Below are 20,465 nucleotides of genomic sequence, written 5' to 3' on the forward strand. Positions count from 1 at the left end.
CACCATTAAAACCGCTTAAAACAAACATTGGCCCGACAGGTGCTGCCTCTGAGGAAAGTTTTGCGTCAAAAAAAAATTTTTTCCCCGCACTTACCACGTGAATAGACATGCAAAAAGTTAGGAAACGTCAAAGCTTCATGCCGTTTAGTACAGCCCTGTTTCTAAATAAGTTCAATAATCAATACAAAATCTAAAAATAAATGGATTTACAATGTTAAGATAGGTAATAATAAAGATCAGGACACAACATTTAAATTCAAATGAATGTGAACATTTATTTTCCAGCCTAATTGATAAATATTTTCTTATTTTCTTTGTACAATAAAAACAAATCTTATGAAACAATAACTTATAACATATATACAATAACAAAAACACTACATACATTTCATTACACCGTAAAAACTTTCATGGACAGTACGCAGCACAATACACAAAAACAGGTTAAGAAAAAACATGAACATTAGCTAGACAAAAAAATGAACTGATTTAGAACGATTAGTTTCAGTAAACAAAAAAAAACAAAAACAAAAAAATTAACGAACAAAATCAGGTTGACAAGTTTTCCTCAAAGCTCATTTGAACGGCACAAACACCCCGTATCATTCACTGACGCTTACGCACAGTCCACACAGGTAAACACCGCCTTTCGTGTGCAGCTCCCACACACCACTTTACGACATTTGGCACATGTCTCCTTGGTTTTATTTTGTTTGCAGTTCCTCCTTACTTGGCACTGCCGCCTTCTCTCCATCTGCTGCTGCTCCTGCCCGGGTCCTGGCTCACGCACCACAAGTTGTGAGGTTTTTGATCCCATGTGGTCGGAACGAAGTTCGCTCGCCAGTCGCGTGATGAAGTCCCTCCGCGAAACATGCTCATTTGTGCACTTATTGTACAATATGTGTGCGTTGATTGCAGCCAGGTCGAGGATGTTATAGAACACAGCTACTGGCCATCTACGGGAGGGTGCTTTTACTGAATATTTTCTAGCCATTTGATCTAGAACGTCTACTCCTACCTTGGTCTTGTTGTAGTATGTTACCGTCTCTGGCTTTCTTTTCTGGCCACTTGTGATGCCAACAGCTGTGTGGACAGTGCTGAGGATGCAGACATTCTTTTTTTTTTTGCCCTGATACACGGTCAGTGTTGCATCGCCACTTTTCAGCACCTCTGTGCTGAACAGCGGCTTTTGCGCCTTTACGCACGGGGGGAGCTCTCGTCTGCTCTTGTTTACCGTGCCAACCAAGCTGGTTTTCTTGGCCTGAAGTGCCTTTGCCAATTCAAAAGAAGTAAAAAAATTGTCGGTGGTCACATTTCTTCCCTTCCCCAGGTATGGGTCGACCATTTTCAGCACCACACTGTCTGCAAGTCGTTGACCTGGCCTCCTCGTCTCGTCTTTGCCCAGATAAGGCGCACCGTTTACCATATATTTGGTGTCGACATCCGCAGCAAGCCAGAATTTGATTCCAAATTTGTCCGGTTTGTTTGCAATATACTGTATGAAACTGCACCTTGATTTTGTAGGGAATAGCTGCTCATCCACAGTGATGTCGGCACCAGGCTTGTAGCAGGCGATGCAGTTTTGGACAAATTTATCCCAAACATTGTCTCGCAAGCGTGTGCGTCGGGTTTCCCTTTTGTCGAAACGAAGGAATCGCATTATTTCCTGAAACCTGTTTCGGGACATGGTCTCCTTGAAAAAAGCGCAGCCCCACTCGGCTGACCAAAAGGTCGCCAAATCCATCCCTTTTCCACCTTGCGCGCCACGAATGTAAATTAAACTAATGAAGGCTTTTAGCTCTTCGATTGTCATGTCCCATAGGTTGTCCTCCTTGACTCGATGGGCCTCAGCCACGGTGCAGTCCCTGATGTGTTTCAGCATGCCATCATCCACCAAACACAAAAAGGCTGTAAGGGCATCTTCAATATTGCGCTTGGCGTGCGCTGTGGGGCCTGCTGCTTCAGTTATTACATTTTGGCATTGTCGCCTTCCTCTGTCTTCACCCAACTCTACATAGGTCCACACTGTGCCGTCTTTCGCCGTTTCACGCCTTTCGGCTGAAAGGGGGTTTATTGGGCCAGGCTCCTCATCTCGTGGCGGACTGTGTTGTCTTGGCACAGAAGGCACATTTGAAGGATCAGGATTTTGCACTATTGCCAAAAAAAGAAAAGAAAAAAGAACAGACTAATTACTTTTTTAGTTCATGAAATCATAATCTTGATAATTAGTCCTTATGATTTCTAATAGCCTGACAATATAGTATTATAGGCTACTAATAATAGCAATAGAATAATAAAAATGAAAAGGTGTGTGTGCCGGTGGAGGTGTGTGCCTGACGTAAAAATCTGAATGAATGGATCGGTCATCAGGAAAGTTGCGTGTTTGCGTCGGTAACAGCGGTGGGTGTTAAATAAGTTAATATGATAACCGATCTGATCGGTAAAGTTATAGCCTACATTAGATAGTTAGAGATGGTTAACTTTACTTTGAAGTTACGTTACAACTATTATTGAGCTAGTCTGCCTCGCAAAGTATAAAAATATAGCTAGAGAAGAAGAGAAACATACCTGGAATATTATCCGATGGAACAAGGTCAGTTCCAGGATCGGAGATGTCCAGCCGGCTCTTTTTTCGACGGGGAATGAATTCATTATCTGAATCACTCTCAGCGCTGGATGAACTGTCTAGGGACCAAGAGACATCGCTGTCCCTATCCGTAACGTTACCTGCTCCTCCATCAGACTCCTCATCGTCAAGCATTCTAAGCATGGCTAAAACCTCTGTGGCTGTCATTGTTCTTTTTGATGACATTTTGTTAGCTAAAATGTATAATATTTATAGCGTAAATGTATAATATTCATAGCGTTGGAATAGCGTAAACAAAAAAAGACAAATCGTTGCTATGCAACGGGGACATTCGTTACAGTGGCGGGAAATGTAGCGGACTTATGATATCTATAATGCGTGCGGTCAAAATGACCGCCATGGCCATTCTAGGTAGAAATACTCAGAACTGTTTTGTGTTTTGTGATTTTAATAAAATAACAGTGTCAGAATAAAATATACACATATTTAGGAAAAGTCAGAGTCATACAGCCACATGGATTTTATTTTAACAAAGTTATTACACTGTAAAATTCAAAAACGGTCAAAATGACCGCCTTGGGAGTTCTAGTGTTAAGTGATTAACAGAGGTGGAAAGAGTAATAAAATGTTGTACTCAAGTAAAAGTACTGTTACTTAAGTGAAATTTTACTTAAGTACAAGTAAAGTTACCAGTCTAAAAATGTACTCAAGTAAAAGTAAAAAGTAGCTCATTAAAAATGTACTCAGAGTAAAAGTTACTGAGTTAGTTTTTTTTTTTTTTACAGCTGGGGTGGGGTGGGGGATTCTACTGTAGTTAAAAAAAGACAAGGGAATATAAATCTCAAACTAGTTGTTTTTAATTGAACGAACACCTTTACAAATTAAAGTGCAATAACAAAAATAATAAAATAAAAATAAAAACGGTTTAAATTATTTAGGGAGATACGAGTGATTTTAGTGCAGATCATCCAATAAATAATTTTAAACAATACTACAACCACTGAATATGGCATGAAGTGTGGATTCAGTAGAGCATCCTTTTCTTAAACACAAACGACAGACTTACTACAAAACTTTAAATCTAAATTGGGTCAGGCACCTTCAAGTATTTTAAGACAAAACTGTGCCATTGTCAGATAACAGAATAACAAAACGTCAAATGAACAACATGGTGCATTCTTTTTTTTTTTTTTTTTTTGCCCTGCCCTTCTGTTTATCTTCAGTTTATTTGTGTGTCCATCCTTACACTATGAACTTTTTGTTAAGTTTGAGTAGCAGTTGGTTTTCAAAGTTAGTAGAGTTCATCCTCGCCCGCTTTGCAGTGAATAACAGTCCAGCACAGCTGAAGAGACGCTCACAGGCAGCGGAGGCAGGAAGACCAGTGTTGAGTTTGAGAGAAAGGTTTTTGATGTGAGGAAATGAGTTCAACAGATCCATTTTGTTTGAGATACAAGCAAGGTACCCATCTAGCTCCCCTGTACCTTGTGACCTTCTGGACTTCATTGAGGAGAAGAAATCTTCTTCATCTGATGAATGTTGCCCAACTTGCTCCACCGTTGCCTCTGCCATCTGGTCAAGGTGTCGTCTCACATAGACCAGACCTGTTGAACGACAACACACAACCATGCATATTTAATATTTCTGTCAATGCAGAAACTGCAAAGATTCATTTTACTGAACTTACAACACTGTATTATTGAGTAGTAACAAAATAGACAAAACTGGGATTGATAATTAACAACTGATTACACTATAATATAAAACAATGAAATCATACCTGCTTCTATGATTTCAGCCCTCTCAGTCCAGGTGTTCTTGAACTTTGGCAGAAGGATTGCTGCAGCAATCAGTTCAGGGTCTTGCATCATCCCATCAAACCGCTTTTGGACACCATCCTGAACTGCTCTGATAAGAGGCAGACACATTTTGGAGGATGTCTCCAATCTGCTGAGTTTTTCTTGTAACTGGAAGATCACTGGCAGGAGCCACCCCATGTGTGTGTTGGTCTCAGACTGAAGAATGTTCAATGCCTTCACAACAGGTTTCATAACAGTGCAATACTCAGTCAGGAAAACAATTTCAGCTGGACTCAGCCTGTAGGACATGAAAGATATGCAACTTTTAAGAAACTTCTTGCAGGAATAGGTGTGGAATGTGTAGCCAAGTATGGAAATGTATTTTGACAATTTTACAAAATATTTATATCAATAAATATAAAAAATAAATAAGAGGGGGAACTTTGGGAAATTATTTTCATTTGTGTTATTTTATACTTATTTGATTATATTGATTATTATATATATATTTTTTAAACTCACATTTTTACTTTGAATTCTTCACAGACATTTCTGATAGCGTCTTCGCCTTTGTCTTGAATGATCCTTATGATTCTCTCCACAGCCATGTATGTAGAGTTCCACCTTGTCTGATTTGGCCGGATGAGCTGGAGCTTGCATTTATCTTCAACAATTTCTGCTGCCATGTATGACCGACCTGTCTTGTTCCACATTGCTTGGCATTTCCCAAAGGCTGCTTGTGATAGCCGCTTGTATGTATCATTGTTCTTTTCTGCCAAGGCAGCATCTTTTGTGGCGACTAAATTTAACAGGTGGCATGCACACCTTTGATGTGGAGGAAGTTGGTACTCAAGACCACTGTCTTGTTCCAGGATGCCGAATGTGTCCAGGTAATCAGCTGTAGGCTCTTCAGAAGAGTCTTGATCTGATTCGGACTCTGCATCCCCAGTTTGGCTTTGCTCACCAAAAACGATGAATGCCTTGATGAAGTTTGAGCCGCTGTCTGTTGTGGTTCTTACCACTTTTCCCCTTATTCTATACTGACAATGAATGTCATCAAGAGTGCCTGCCAGGACATCAAAGGTGTGTGACCCTTTTAATCTCTGGCAAGCAAGTGCGGCGGATCTCCTCTCCAAGGTTTCCTCATCTATCCAATGAGCGGTCACCCCTATGAAACTTTGCTGGTGCGCAGTCCAGCAATCAGTATTGGTGGCAACATAGCTGACTTTACTGAGGTGTGACAGCAAAGTCTTCTTCATCTGAGTGGCAGCTTCATCAATTCTGGTCCGGAGAGTGGGTCTGGATATGACCTTGCACTGAGGATTCAGTGCAAGTACAAGTTCTTTAAAAGCAGGTTGTTCAACCAAAGAAAATGGATGAAGACCCTCACAAATGAAGTTGATCATGAGCTTGTCAACCTTTGCCTGTGGCACACGTTTGTTTGCACCCAGTGCAATCACGTCACTTATTTTTGCTTGCTTGGCCGGGATTTCTGGTGGTTCTAGGGCTCGCTTCCGTGTTGCCACAAAGTCACTGAAGGCCTTTAGCTTTGATGGATGTTTTCTCTGTAACCAAAACATTTTCATCATTTAAATCAATGTCATGTTCATTAAACATGCTGAATTTAAAATATTTGCATTCATAGATAAATGGTTTATCACATTTGGTCTTTTGCATTTCATAATGCACAATTCTTGCTCACTGAACATAAAGATAAGAATATGACTATGAAAAATAATGGATATATTAAAGTGTCTATACTAAATTCAATGTCATATGGGATAGTTCAGTAGTTTTGAAGTGGGCTTGTAAGAGGTATTTATGCCTAGCCAGTGTATTCACTGCAGCAGACAGTGCTCAGCACTCTCCCTGTTTGAAAGAGCATAGAGATACACTGAGCATGTAGACAGCAACAAAAAAACATTTTCCCCTGGTTTCACAGACCAGGCTTAAGGCTAGTCCCAGACTAAAATGTATGTTTGAGCGTCACAAATTTAAATAATTTGCACTGACATGTCTTAAAATATGCCAGTGCAATTGTTTTGTTTTATTCTATGACATTTGATAAAAGTTACTTAAATATGCTACTTTAACAAAGGCCTAGTATTGGCTGTGGAATTGGACCTTTATCTCCCTAATGTGTTGTTTTTTACTGTCTATGTTGATGTCCCTTGTCACTGTAGCTCTCTGTCTATGTACCTGCTGCTCATGCAGACTGAAAAAGCCATTATCACTGATACTAAAACTGCTACTGATGTCTCTTTTTTTACATTAATGATAGACATTCAACATTACAGTATAATGTCACAATTCCAAGTGAACTTAAAACAATCGTCACATAAACCCATTATAATAAATGTGAAATTTACATGTGGCCTTACCAGTCTAACAGGTAGGATATACAGAAATTAAATAGTTGAAGTTAAAATTGATATCAAACTGTCTGCACTGCATAAATAATAAATTAAATATAGAATAACTCCTTCTTAAAGCTACACTTTTCTCTGTTACCTTTGTTCTGTGATGAACTTTAATGACAGAAATCATAAGTGTCTGCTGTCACTTTAAGATCTGCGCCTGCCGACACGGATCTGACGCGCTGTCACGCGCATATCATTTTCTCCACAACTCTTTTAAGTTCATTTAAGACGTTATTTAACTAATTAAAGACTGCTTAACTTAATTCTCTTATGAGAATACTCGACAAAAAGGCCATTTTGGCATAATTCTGTGTTTTATTGTTGGTTCAAGTGCGAAGAGAACTCGATTCAGAGCTAACGTTAGCTTAATTTTGCATTGACAATTTTGCCCCAAGTCCCTGTTAATCACCGACCCTCGTGCTAACAAGGTCACGCACTGATGCAACGCAACAGTACAACAATTACGTAAACTAACTAAAGATACAAGTAATATTAACTTACCTCAACATGCTTGCGCAGGTTTGATGTAGAGTTTTTATAAGCTGCCAGTTCAGTCGACTTGGGCAAACACAGCTTGCACTGCATTATAAAGCTGTTGTCTTTCTTGCACTTGAAGTCAAAGTGGTCGCTTAAATAGGGCCAGGGGTTTGCTTCAAGAGAAGTTGCTGGCATTTCAATTTCAGCTGGGTCTGCATCTGTTTTGTCTGTCTCCATCATTCTTGTTTAGCGCATTAGTTCTCCCGGCTCCGACCATCAATCAATCAGTGCAGTAGTTTCTTGCGCGCAATTTTTTTTTCTTCCCCTTTGCTTTTTTAAAATGTTTTTACTCAGTAACGGATATGATTTCAAATGTAGCGAAGTACAATACTTCAAACAAAACATACTTAAGTAAAAGTAAAATTACAGAATTTTAAAAACTACTTTAAAAAGTAGAAGTACACAAAAAAACTACTCAATTACAGTAACGCGAGTAAATGTAATTCGTTACTTTCCACCTCTGGTGATTAAATACTGTTGTTATTAACCTGTCTCCCTGTGAACACTATTAGGCCATCGGAATGGCTCTGGTGACTCTTGAACGTGCCTTTCCTAAGCTCCAGAAAACAGCGGAGTTCTGTTGAAGAAGACTGATTTGGTATTGGGAAAGAGCGGTCACCAGTGTGTACGTGTGTACGAGTGGCTACTCAATGACGGGATGATCTTCCTGGCCAGGGGACAGCCTAACGCAGGGGGTCACGAACATTGGGCACCTCCGGATGGAGGTGTTATTTGTGAGAAAGGTATGAGAGTTGAGCGCTGATTACTGGAGGCCACCGGGGTCAGCAGAGCATTGAGAGCTATTATTGAGTACAACTATTAGTAGTACAATAATAGTACAACTATTATTGAGCTAGTCTGCCTCGCAAAGTATAAAAATATAGCTAGAGAAGAAGAGAAACATACCTGGAATATTATCCGATGGAACAAGGTCAGTTCCAGGATCGGAGATGTCCAGCCGGCTCTTTTTTCGACGGGGAATGAATTCATTATCTGAATCACTCTCAGCGCTGGATGAACTGTCTAGGGACCAAGAGACATCGCTGTCCCTATCCGTAACGTTACCTGCTCCTCCATCAGACTCCTCATCGTCAAGCATTCTAAGCATGGCTAAAACCTCTGTGGCTGTCATTGTTCTTTTTGATGACATTTTGTTAGCTAAAATGTATAATATTTATAGCGTAAATGTATAATATTCATAGCGTTGGAATAGCGTAAACAAAAAAAGACAAATCGTTGCTATGCAACGGGGACATTCGTTACAGTGGCGGGAAATGTAGCGGACTTATGATATCTATAATGCGTGCGGTCAAAATGACCGCCATGGCCATTCTAGGTAGAAATACTCAGAACTGTTTTGTGTTTTGTGATTTTAATAAAATAACAGTGTCAGAATAAAATATACACATATTTAGGAAAAGTCAGAGTCATACAGCCACATGGATTTTATTTTAACAAAGTTATTACACTGTAAAATTCAAAAACGGTCAAAATGACCGCCTTGGGAGTTCTAGTGTTAAGTGATTAACAGAGGTGGAAAGAGTAATAAAATGTTGTACTCAAGTAAAAGTACTGTTACTTAAGTGAAATTTTACTTAAGTACAAGTAAAGTTACCAGTCTAAAAATGTACTCAAGTAAAAGTAAAAAGTAGCTCATTAAAAATGTACTCAGAGTAAAAGTTACTGAGTTAGTTTTTTTTTTTTTTACAGCTGGGGTGGGGTGGGGGATTCTACTGTAGTTAAAAAAAGACAAGGGAATATAAATCTCAAACTAGTTGTTTTTAATTGAACGAACACCTTTACAAATTAAAGTGCAATAACAAAAATAATAAAATAAAAATAAAAACGGTTTAAATTATTTAGGGAGATACGAGTGATTTTAGTGCAGATCATCCAATAAATAATTTTAAACAATACTACAACCACTGAATATGGCATGAAGTGTGGATTCAGTAGAGCATCCTTTTCTTAAACACAAACGACAGACTTACTACAAAACTTTAAATCTAAATTGGGTCAGGCACCTTCAAGTATTTTAAGACAAAACTGTGCCATTGTCAGATAACAGAATAACAAAACGTCAAATGAACAACATGGTGCATTCTTTTTTTTTTTTTTTTTTTGCCCTGCCCTTCTGTTTATCTTCAGTTTATTTGTGTGTCCATCCTTACACTATGAACTTTTTGTTAAGTTTGAGTAGCAGTTGGTTTTCAAAGTTAGTAGAGTTCATCCTCGCCCGCTTTGCAGTGAATAACAGTCCAGCACAGCTGAAGAGACGCTCACAGGCAGCGGAGGCAGGAAGACCAGTGTTGAGTTTGAGAGAAAGGTTTTTGATGTGAGGAAATGAGTTCAACAGATCCATTTTGTTTGAGATACAAGCAAGGTACCCATCTAGCTCCCCTGTACCTTGTGACCTTCTGGACTTCATTGAGGAGAAGAAATCTTCTTCATCTGATGAATGTTGCCCAACTTGCTCCACCGTTGCCTCTGCCATCTGGTCAAGGTGTCGTCTCACATAGACCAGACCTGTTGAACGACAACACACAACCATGCATATTTAATATTTCTGTCAATGCAGAAACTGCAAAGATTCATTTTACTGAACTTACAACACTGTATTATTGAGTAGTAACAAAATAGACAAAACTGGGATTGATAATTAACAACTGATTACACTATAATATAAAACAATGAAATCATACCTGCTTCTATGATTTCAGCCCTCTCAGTCCAGGTGTTCTTGAACTTTGGCAGAAGGATTGCTGCAGCAATCAGTTCAGGGTCTTGCATCATCCCATCAAACCGCTTTTGGACACCATCCTGAACTGCTCTGATAAGAGGCAGACACATTTTGGAGGATGTCTCCAATCTGCTGAGTTTTTCTTGTAACTGGAAGATCACTGGCAGGAGCCACCCCATGTGTGTGTTGGTCTCAGACTGAAGAATGTTCAATGCCTTCACAACAGGTTTCATAACAGTGCAATACTCAGTCAGGAAAACAATTTCAGCTGGACTCAGCCTGTAGGACATGAAAGATATGCAACTTTTAAGAAACTTCTTGCAGGAATAGGTGTGGAATGTGTAGCCAAGTATGGAAATGTATTTTGACAATTTTACAAAATATTTATATCAATAAATATAAAAAATAAATAAGAGGGGGAACTTTGGGAAATTATTTTCATTTGTGTTATTTTATACTTATTTGATTATATTGATTATTATATATATATTTTTTAAACTCACATTTTTACTTTGAATTCTTCACAGACATTTCTGATAGCGTCTTCGCCTTTGTCTTGAATGATCCTTATGATTCTCTCCACAGCCATGTATGTAGAGTTCCACCTTGTCTGATTTGGCCGGATGAGCTGGAGCTTGCATTTATCTTCAACAATTTCTGCTGCCATGTATGACCGACCTGTCTTGTTCCACATTGCTTGGCATTTCCCAAAGGCTGCTTGTGATAGCCGCTTGTATGTATCATTGTTCTTTTCTGCCAAGGCAGCATCTTTTGTGGCGACTAAATTTAACAGGTGGCATGCACACCTTTGATGTGGAGGAAGTTGGTACTCAAGACCACTGTCTTGTTCCAGGATGCCGAATGTGTCCAGGTAATCAGCTGTAGGCTCTTCAGAAGAGTCTTGATCTGATTCGGACTCTGCATCCCCAGTTTGGCTTTGCTCACCAAAAACGATGAATGCCTTGATGAAGTTTGAGCCGCTGTCTGTTGTGGTTCTTACCACTTTTCCCCTTATTCTATACTGACAATGAATGTCATCAAGAGTGCCTGCCAGGACATCAAAGGTGTGTGACCCTTTTAATCTCTGGCAAGCAAGTGCGGCGGATCTCCTCTCCAAGGTTTCCTCATCTATCCAATGAGCGGTCACCCCTATGAAACTTTGCTGGTGCGCAGTCCAGCAATCAGTATTGGTGGCAACATAGCTGACTTTACTGAGGTGTGACAGCAAAGTCTTCTTCATCTGAGTGGCAGCTTCATCAATTCTGGTCCGGAGAGTGGGTCTGGATATGACCTTGCACTGAGGATTCAGTGCAAGTACAAGTTCTTTAAAAGCAGGTTGTTCAACCAAAGAAAATGGATGAAGACCCTCACAAATGAAGTTGATCATGAGCTTGTCAACCTTTGCCTGTGGCACACGTTTGTTTGCACCCAGTGCAATCACGTCACTTATTTTTGCTTGCTTGGCCGGGATTTCTGGTGGTTCTAGGGCTCGCTTCCGTGTTGCCACAAAGTCACTGAAGGCCTTTAGCTTTGATGGATGTTTTCTCTGTAACCAAAACATTTTCATCATTTAAATCAATGTCATGTTCATTAAACATGCTGAATTTAAAATATTTGCATTCATAGATAAATGGTTTATCACATTTGGTCTTTTGCATTTCATAATGCACAATTCTTGCTCACTGAACATAAAGATAAGAATATGACTATGAAAAATAATGGATATATTAAAGTGTCTATACTAAATTCAATGTCATATGGGATAGTTCAGTAGTTTTGAAGTGGGCTTGTAAGAGGTATTTATGCCTAGCCAGTGTATTCACTGCAGCAGACAGTGCTCAGCACTCTCCCTGTTTGAAAGAGCATAGAGATACACTGAGCATGTAGACAGCAACAAAAAAACATTTTCCCCTGGTTTCACAGACCAGGCTTAAGGCTAGTCCCAGACTAAAATGTATGTTTGAGCGTCACAAATTTAAATAATTTGCACTGACATGTCTTAAAATATGCCAGTGCAATTGTTTTGTTTTATTCTATGACATTTGATAAAAGTTACTTAAATATGCTACTTTAACAAAGGCCTAGTATTGGCTGTGGAATTGGACCTTTATCTCCCTAATGTGTTGTTTTTTACTGTCTATGTTGATGTCCCTTGTCACTGTAGCTCTCTGTCTATGTACCTGCTGCTCATGCAGACTGAAAAAGCCATTATCACTGATACTAAAACTGCTACTGATGTCTCTTTTTTTACATTAATGATAGACATTCAACATTACAGTATAATGTCACAATTCCAAGTGAACTTAAAACAATCGTCACATAAACCCATTATAATAAATGTGAAATTTACATGTGGCCTTACCAGTCTAACAGGTAGGATATACAGAAATTAAATAGTTGAAGTTAAAATTGATATCAAACTGTCTGCACTGCATAAATAATAAATTAAATATAGAATAACTCCTTCTTAAAGCTACACTTTTCTCTGTTACCTTTGTTCTGTGATGAACTTTAATGACAGAAATCATAAGTGTCTGCTGTCACTTTAAGATCTGCGCCTGCCGACACGGATCTGACGCGCTGTCACGCGCATATCATTTTCTCCACAACTCTTTTAAGTTCATTTAAGACGTTATTTAACTAATTAAAGACTGCTTAACTTAATTCTCTTATGAGAATACTCGACAAAAAGGCCATTTTGGCATAATTCTGTGTTTTATTGTTGGTTCAAGTGCGAAGAGAACTCGATTCAGAGCTAACGTTAGCTTAATTTTGCATTGACAATTTTGCCCCAAGTCCCTGTTAATCACCGACCCTCGTGCTAACAAGGTCACGCACTGATGCAACGCAACAGTACAACAATTACGTAAACTAACTAAAGATACAAGTAATATTAACTTACCTCAACATGCTTGCGCAGGTTTGATGTAGAGTTTTTATAAGCTGCCAGTTCAGTCGACTTGGGCAAACACAGCTTGCACTGCATTATAAAGCTGTTGTCTTTCTTGCACTTGAAGTCAAAGTGGTCGCTTAAATAGGGCCAGGGGTTTGCTTCAAGAGAAGTTGCTGGCATTTCAATTTCAGCTGGGTCTGCATCTGTTTTGTCTGTCTCCATCATTCTTGTTTAGCGCATTAGTTCTCCCGGCTCCGACCATCAATCAATCAGTGCAGTAGTTTCTTGCGCGCAATTTTTTTTTCTTCCCCTTTGCTTTTTTAAAATGTTTTTACTCAGTAACGGATATGATTTCAAATGTAGCGAAGTACAATACTTCAAACAAAACATACTTAAGTAAAAGTAAAATTACAGAATTTTAAAAACTACTTTAAAAAGTAGAAGTACACAAAAAAACTACTCAATTACAGTAACGCGAGTAAATGTAATTCGTTACTTTCCACCTCTGGTGATTAAATACTGTTGTTATTAACCTGTCTCCCTGTGAACACTATTAGGCCATCGGAATGGCTCTGGTGACTCTTGAACGTGCCTTTCCTAAGCTCCAGAAAACAGCGGAGTTCTGTTGAAGAAGACTGATTTGGTATTGGGAAAGAGCGGTCACCAGTGTGTACGTGTGTACGAGTGGCTACTCAATGACGGGATGATCTTCCTGGCCAGGGGACAGCCTAACGCAGGGGGTCACGAACATTGGGCACCTCCGGATGGAGGTGTTATTTGTGAGAAAGGTATGAGAGTTGAGCGCTGATTACTGGAGGCCACCGGGGTCAGCAGAGCATTGAGAGGTGAGATGCGCTGTGAGGTTAAAATTAATGTTACGGCAGTCTGACCCAGAAAATGTGAGTTTCCTCTATACCACTCACCAGAAGAAACCGCATTCATTGTATGGCTTGTTTTTCATTGTGACAAGTGTCTGCAACTATGAAAGGGGGACAACACCCTGATGGAGATTATAGATAAAGGGCTAACAGGAATGGGCTTTCAAGAGCCAGCTGAGGCCATGAAGTGATTCCCATTAGTTGTTGTGGAGACAGTAATACAACTTTTTGATGTTGCCTTATGGGCAAGGAAAATTATAGTGTCGATTTAGAACTAATATGTCTTTAACATATGTTTTAACTTCTGAAGGTCGTTAGACATGGTGGTGGCTAAAGATGAAGACAGCATTTGTAGATTTAAGAAAAGTCTGGATAACAAAGGTGGATGGTCAAAGGTTATTGTAATGAATTTAATATTACATTTTGTATAAGTTACAGTCTTAGAAATGTATTTATAGTGAGAGAGACTGCTTGAGCGGAGGAAGGGATGGTAACTGTGTCTGTTATCGGCCTGCTAGAGCAAGCTGAAGCAAAATAATGATAATGAACCAAAACAACCCAGCTGACTTGTCTAAAAATCTAATGAATAATGAACAAGACATGCTTTGAAACTGGTTGGGAGACCATGTAAAATTAGATAGAAGCTACAGGAAAATGGAAAGGTTAAAATCTTATTTAAAATTTAAATATTTTAGCAATAATATAAAGAAAAGTGAACATTGAGAATGAGCAGTTAACATATGTGTGTCTAGTGTGAGTGTGTGTGATGGTGACAGCACTTTATGTCTTGTATGTATTAGTTTGGGGTAATAATATTCCGCCTGAATAGTGAGTATACTGTGTCATTAACCATCTGGAATGAGTGTTTTATCATTACAGATGGGTTAAGGTAAATGACAAACTGTAAAGAAGCTGATAATTCTGATGAAAAGACAATACAGAACATGGGACAAGCTTTAAGTTGATTGGCCATCAAGCTCTGTCTGGTAGTAATACTTTTGTCATACATAATGTAGATTTGAAGATCAGTTTAAGTAAATTGGAATGGTGAATTCACAGATCGCTGTCCGGGGTTGAGATAAATGGTAAGGTTATAGATTTGATGGCAACAACAAAGCTAAGTCAACATGAAATTATCAAGAGAGCCCCTCAAATTTATGATTATTGTGAACAAAGGGGGAGAAATGATTGACTGACTTTGACAAAGTCTGTACAGCACGACCTGACCTGATAGGGAAAATTGATGACTTTGGAAATGTTTGTAGATGGGTGACTTGAGAGACCAAACAACAGGCCTGAAAAGCAGGATTCGGTGTGAGACTCAGGGCCATTGCCCTTCAAATACTTCGATAAGAAGATGAGATTGGGCTTTAAGTGAAGAATGTAATATTTTGTTTAAGAGGGAGGAAAAGATGTCTGGGTAAAATTTGGCTGAAGGACGCCGTTTGGGTTAGTGTTGATGGCAAATCAGATTTATTTAAATTGATGAATGAGCGGGGTCATTGCATCAAAAGGGGGATGGTAACAATTGCCAAATATGGTTTACTAAGGGGTTCACATTTGCTGAAAGCCATTGCACAGGTGGGGCAATATTGCTGTCTGTAAGTGTGCCGCACACGCTGATAACAAAATTGCAGGACTGTTTCAACAGGAGACGCCAGGGCAGATGCAGCAGCGAAGGCTGCGGCAGCACAGCAGACAAAAGAAACTATGTGTATTTTACTATCTGAAAATAACCTCGACATTTGTTTTTCTCTAAAGATCATGCAGACTTTTGATGCAGGGCAGAATGTCCCATATAAAATGATGGCTATGGATGAATTTGGCTAACTATCCTGGCCTGGGTTATTATTGTAGCAGAAAGGTGCCACACCTGCGCAGCGCATAACTTCAGATTTTCCTTTTGCAGAATGTCAGGAAGGATTGCAGAAAACAGAACTAATTCTGTTCCAAATGTATAAATATTGTGTTGTGGACATGAGCAAAGTGGGTTGAGTGTTTTTCAGGGTAAAAGTACACCGAGTGCTATTAAGTGAGCAAGAAATTATCCGGTGATAATGTTTCAGGTTGTTGATTCCACAGGTCACACCAAAGGGGACGAGCGGCAAGACAAGCGGTCACTAACAAAATACTTAAGGTCTCCATTCACAGGTGAAAGCAGGCAAGAAATGGTTCACTCCAGTGGGGGTGCGGTCGTGATTTAAGGGAAAACCTTATAAGGATCAGAAAATGGTTGGAGAGTGTGACACCTGGGTCCAAGCCTCTCACCTTAGACAACAACAACAGGCCTCAACCGTCCAATAGAGCACAAAGTGAGGGATTCAAGGACGTGCTAGAAACGTACCTCCCGAACCAACGAGGGAAAAACCATTGCAACGGCACGCAAAGTGTCACCCTGGCGAACACGGAACGTCCGTGGGGCGAACGAGATGATCAACACACCTGGAGGAACCAACGGCCAACTGATGGTTTAAGTTTAACAGAAGAATCTGTTTTTGTGATGATTTTGATGATTTTGTTTGATTGAATCAAACTAGGTATTGATTTGATTGGTGCAAATGTAGAAAATCTATTAATTTATGTGTAACAAGAAAAAAAGACGGACCGTAATGGAGATATTAGAGTTAATTTTGAACAACTAATTTGAGTAACACTTTAGAATAATGGTCCGTAGTTAACAAGTAGCTATGCAGGAAGTAATAGGGAGTACTGCATTAACACCGAACTTAATACTATTAACTAATATGGAAGCAATATTAACTAAGCAGTAAGTAATATCTAATTTAGTACAAAGGTAGTTCCTTGGTAGGTATTTGATTATTACTAAAGAAATATACCCTCATTGAGAACTTGTGAACGAATAAAGAATAACCAATTAATTACTAATCACAAAAGTAACATGTCTAAAAAGTGAACAATTGTGTGTTTTTTTTACTCTTAACATGGTCATAACATTTCAGAAGCTTGTGCCTCAAATGGGTTCTTTGTGGAAACCAGTTTATGAATATTATATCCCCCCAAATACATTAGCTACAGGTTGAGATTGTGACTACTACTCTTACCAAAGGATGGACGTATGTTCTCTGTTTAATTCAAACTTAAACATAGAATAATACTAATGTGGCAGTATGAGTTAGTGTAATGAACTGGCGTTTCTTTGGCCACTCCCCGTGTGAAGCTCCGCCCTATAAATAGCGAGTAATCCTTCTGACGCCCTCTCTTGCTCATTGGTGACAGGAAGTTGTGTTGTGCTTCCTGGCCTCGCTCTCCGTGTGCGGTCCTGTGCTGCGCTAACAGGTAGGGTAGCGGCTTTGCTGTCTCCGTGCGAACATTGTTTCCTACCGTCTTGCTTACTGGTACTATGTGGTTACTTGCGTTCGTAGATCTCCGGTCGGATGGACGAACTTTCATCTCGTCGTTCAATTCATTGAACCACTGAACACACTGCATTATCAGTGCCGTGGGCACTCGTCGAGCTTTCTCCCTCGGGTATGTCTGAATGATGGGTATGTATCTCAGATGATGTGGGATTTATATCTGGTTTCTTATTAATTGGGGGTTAATAGTAATTTTTCTTTGTGTAGCTAACAAGAATGAGGCCAGTTTAACCGGAGATCATCAATAGCGGCACAGGATCGATTCGCTGTCTGCTGTTTTGCTTTGTGGTGTTTTGTCGGCTGTTTTGTCTTACCTGCTGTTTTGTTTTCTGTTTTGCTGTTGCTTTTGCCGTTTTGCCTGCGGCTATATTGTGCATTGTTGCCCATGTTTGAGGTGCTGCTTCGTGTACATCTCTGTTTTGTTTATGTCTCTGTCTGACTGGCATACGTGCCGCTTCGCCCGGGCCACTGCCTTGTTTGTGTAAATAGCGTATCAGCGAGTGGAGTAGATCACTGTACGCTCGTCTTGCTATCAAGGCCACTGGGTAGTTCTGGCTGTCTGGGCAAAAGTATGTGGCATTTGTTCCATAAGTGCTATTGTTTTTATGACATGTGAATAGCTCAAGGGGTTGGGGCTTTATATTATAATTTTGCTGATTTGAGTAGTTTGTTTTCTGGGTTTGTTTTCTTTTGGTTTGTTTGTTTTGATTCCAATTTAGATTAAAATTGTTATTTCATTTGATTTTCTTTTTCTTGATCTTCTGGGTTTGTGTGTGTGTATATATATTTATATATGTAGTTTTCTTTATACTGCCGTATTATAACCATTGTTGGTTTTGGCAGTCATTTTGTACCTTGCGTTAAGTTTATTTATTTATTTATTTTTGATTTATTGAATTAAGGAGCATTTGTTTGTTTATTTTCTTGTGATATTTCTACTGCCTCTTTAGAGCCATTGTTGGTTTCGGCAGTTATTGTTTATATTTTGTGAAGTTCGTCTTTATCTTTATTTTCTTTGCTTACTGAATTGAGAAACGTTTATTGTGATAAGGAAAATATTGTTTTTTTTATTTCTGAAATTTCTTTTTGGTAAATCTTTGTTGAAAGAGTGTGTTTGTGTGTGTTCTTCTTTTTTTTCTTTTTTTTGTTACAGTAGCTGAGAGCCGGTGGTGGTATTGGTGTCTGGGTGGCATTGTCCCCGTTTGGAGTGCTGTGGACTTCCCTGTTTGCACTTGTGTGCATTGGTGTTTATTGGGGTGTGTTTGTGTGTGTTTACTGGGGGGGGGGGTTTCCTGGGATCTTTTACGACCCTTTTGAATCCTTTGCCGCCATCGGCAAGCCTCAGCAATTTCGTTTCTTTTCTTTCTTTTCTTTATTTTTCTTTTTTGCTTTTGTGTTCTCTTCCCTGAGAGAGGATTGTTTTAAACTGTTAAATTATTTGTATTAATAAAAGTTGTGCCTTCAGAATTGAACATGGTCTTTGGCTCTATTGTACACGTACCTGTGTGTCTTTAGCTGTTGGATTTATAGATCCTGAGTACAAAAATCATTCTCTGGGCGAAATTCCCAGGGTGGCGTAGTCGGTGTTTAGTCTGTCCTGGTATAGAGCGCCACACTAATAATGATAATATGTTTAAAATTTTTAATAATTAGGAAGTGATGCTGACATGATTGGATTAGTTCACTATTATGAGCTCTTTTGAGTGTCAGTTCAATATGTCTCAGACTCCAACGACCTACCTTTATGTTACAGTAGCCGCCTGAGGAGGACTTCTCATTAGGATATAAACATTGATGTTCTCTTGTCAAAAACAATTTGCATCCTTAATGAAGAAATTTCCTGCATTTATGTTGCGATAATCGCAAAACCACATCTTCCAGATTACAATGTTTGTTTGAATATTACTAGTGCCTCACAGAAATGTATGCCTGTACAGTATGTGTCAAATATAAAATTAAATAACTTGTATTACTTGTGAAAAACATGCTAACTCCTCACTAATTACTCAAGCATTACCATGTCATCCCGCAGGAACTACTAGTGATGTGGCCCATGATTTTAAAGTGAAAAACACTTAATAAAACTTATAGTTTTTAAACACTTCACTATTATACTACTAGTGAATCACTAGTAGTTCCTGCGTGATGACAAGTTAACGCTTGAGTAATTAGTGAGGAGTTAGCATGTTTCTCACTTTAAAATATGGGCCACATTACTAGTCAACGTGATCTCATGAGAAAAAGTGTAGTTCTACCATACGTACATTTATTTATGTTTTATACACACAGAAACATATAATACTGATGTATTTACAGCACTAAAACGTATAACATTTACGTATTGACAGCACAAAAACGTTATTTATTTACGTATGAACAACTTTACCGACGTACAAATTTGTAAAATTTGGTAAGGTTTTGAGATTTTCTCAATAAATAAATTATTGTGATAGCTACGTGTCTGTCTGTTGTTTTTCTTTATAATTGTAGCCTACGTAGTTTTAAGAAATTCTTAGGTTTAGGGGTAACTTTGGGGTAGGATTAGTGGTTCAAACTATGTTTTAATGCTATATTGTTAATAAAACTGCCATTTCCCTACACATATCTGTCCATTACGTTTTATCCTTTTAATATTGTCTATAAAACGGGTAAGTTGTGTTTAGGTGTGGGAGTAGGGTTAAGAGATCTTACATTTATAATCTATAAAATGGTAAAAGAGAAATTATACAGTTATCTTTATAATATGAAATATTCGTAAAAAGTTTACGTTTTTTAGCTATAAAATCGTAATAATATTACGTTTAAACGTTGCAGATGCGTCCATATTATACGTTTCAACATTGCAGATGCGTCCATATTAGAGCTTAGATTCTCTGCCCGAGCCCAAACCCCGAGCCCGAGCCCGAGCCCGACCCGATCCGACCCGACCCGACCCGCGGGCCGGGCCGGGCCGATATTTCACGCCACTATGCTCGGGTCGGGTCGGGTCGGGCCCTTGATCAAGCACGTCACGTGTCATGCGCAGCGTCTCCTCCACTCGCGCGCTGTGCTGTATTGTGTTGTGTACTGTAGGCCTAGCTTAAGTGCAATATGGAGCTTGAAGAAGTCAAGAAAAAAATTAAAACAGGAGAATTAACTTTGCAGAAGTATGAAGGAAAGTCAGAGGTATGGAAACATTTCAAACTAGTCGTGGGCAGTGACAACATACACTCACCGGCCACTTTATTAGGTACACCT

At 39.1% G+C, this 20,465-nt stretch overlaps 3 protein-coding genes across 3 annotated transcripts; all 3 read right to left on the minus strand.

Annotated features, from left to right (window-relative positions):
* Nucleotides 1-616: 616 nt before the first annotated feature.
* On the minus strand, nt 617-2,794 carry LOC130105692 (piggyBac transposable element-derived protein 3-like). Its single transcript, XM_056271825.1, has 2 exons — nt 2,569-2,794; nt 617-2,151 (listed from the first exon to the last, which is right to left on the minus strand). The coding sequence occupies exons 1-2, from the start codon at nt 2,792-2,794 to the stop codon at nt 617-619; spliced, it is 1,761 nt and encodes a 586-aa protein (XP_056127800.1).
* Nucleotides 2,795-3,813: 1,019 nt separating this feature from the next.
* LOC130105647 (uncharacterized) lies at nt 3,814-6,039 on the minus strand. The gene is made up of 3 exons (XM_056271739.1): nt 4,906-6,039; nt 4,365-4,681; nt 3,814-4,188 (listed from the first exon to the last, which is right to left on the minus strand). The coding sequence occupies exons 1-3, from the start codon at nt 5,970-5,972 to the stop codon at nt 3,830-3,832; spliced, it is 1,743 nt and encodes a 580-aa protein (XP_056127714.1). The 5' UTR covers nt 5,973-6,039; the 3' UTR covers nt 3,814-3,829.
* A 3,452-nt stretch (nt 6,040-9,491) lies between these two features.
* LOC130105648 (uncharacterized) lies at nt 9,492-11,717 on the minus strand. Its single transcript, XM_056271741.1, has 3 exons — nt 10,584-11,717; nt 10,043-10,359; nt 9,492-9,866 (listed from the first exon to the last, which is right to left on the minus strand). Exons 1-3 carry the CDS (start codon nt 11,648-11,650, stop codon nt 9,508-9,510), a joined length of 1,743 nt encoding a protein of 580 aa, XP_056127716.1. The 5' UTR covers nt 11,651-11,717; the 3' UTR covers nt 9,492-9,507.
* Between the last annotated feature and the right edge of the window lie 8,748 nt (nt 11,718-20,465).

This window comes from Rhinichthys klamathensis, unplaced genomic scaffold (genome assembly GCF_029890125.1).
Source record: "Rhinichthys klamathensis goyatoka isolate OS25496 unplaced genomic scaffold, OSU_Roscu_1.1 h1tg000325l_1, whole genome shotgun sequence".
Classification (NCBI taxonomy): Eukaryota; Metazoa; Chordata; class Actinopteri; order Cypriniformes; family Leuciscidae; genus Rhinichthys; species Rhinichthys klamathensis.

Coding starts and splice junctions, on each gene's coding strand:
- LOC130105648 (XM_056271741.1), bottom strand. CDS start 11,650: ATGATGAAAATGTTTTGGTTACAGAGAAAACATCCATCAAAGCTAAAG. Junction 10,360..10,583: donor GAAGAATTCAAAGTAAAAAT/GTGAGTTTAAAA, acceptor CATGTCCTACAG/GCTGAGTCCAGCTGAAATTG. Junction 9,867..10,042: donor GGCTGAAATCATAGAAGCAG/GTATGATTTCAT, acceptor GTCGTTCAACAG/GTCTGGTCTATGTGAGACGA.
- LOC130105647 (XM_056271739.1), bottom strand. CDS start 5,972: ATGATGAAAATGTTTTGGTTACAGAGAAAACATCCATCAAAGCTAAAG. Junction 4,682..4,905: donor GAAGAATTCAAAGTAAAAAT/GTGAGTTTAAAA, acceptor CATGTCCTACAG/GCTGAGTCCAGCTGAAATTG. Junction 4,189..4,364: donor GGCTGAAATCATAGAAGCAG/GTATGATTTCAT, acceptor GTCGTTCAACAG/GTCTGGTCTATGTGAGACGA.
- LOC130105692 (XM_056271825.1), bottom strand. CDS start 2,794: ATGACAGCCACAGAGGTTTTAGCCATGCTTAGAATGCTTGACGATGAG. Junction 2,152..2,568: donor TCCATCGGATAATATTCCAG/GTATGTTTCTCT, acceptor TTTTGGCAATAG/TGCAAAATCCTGATCCTTCA.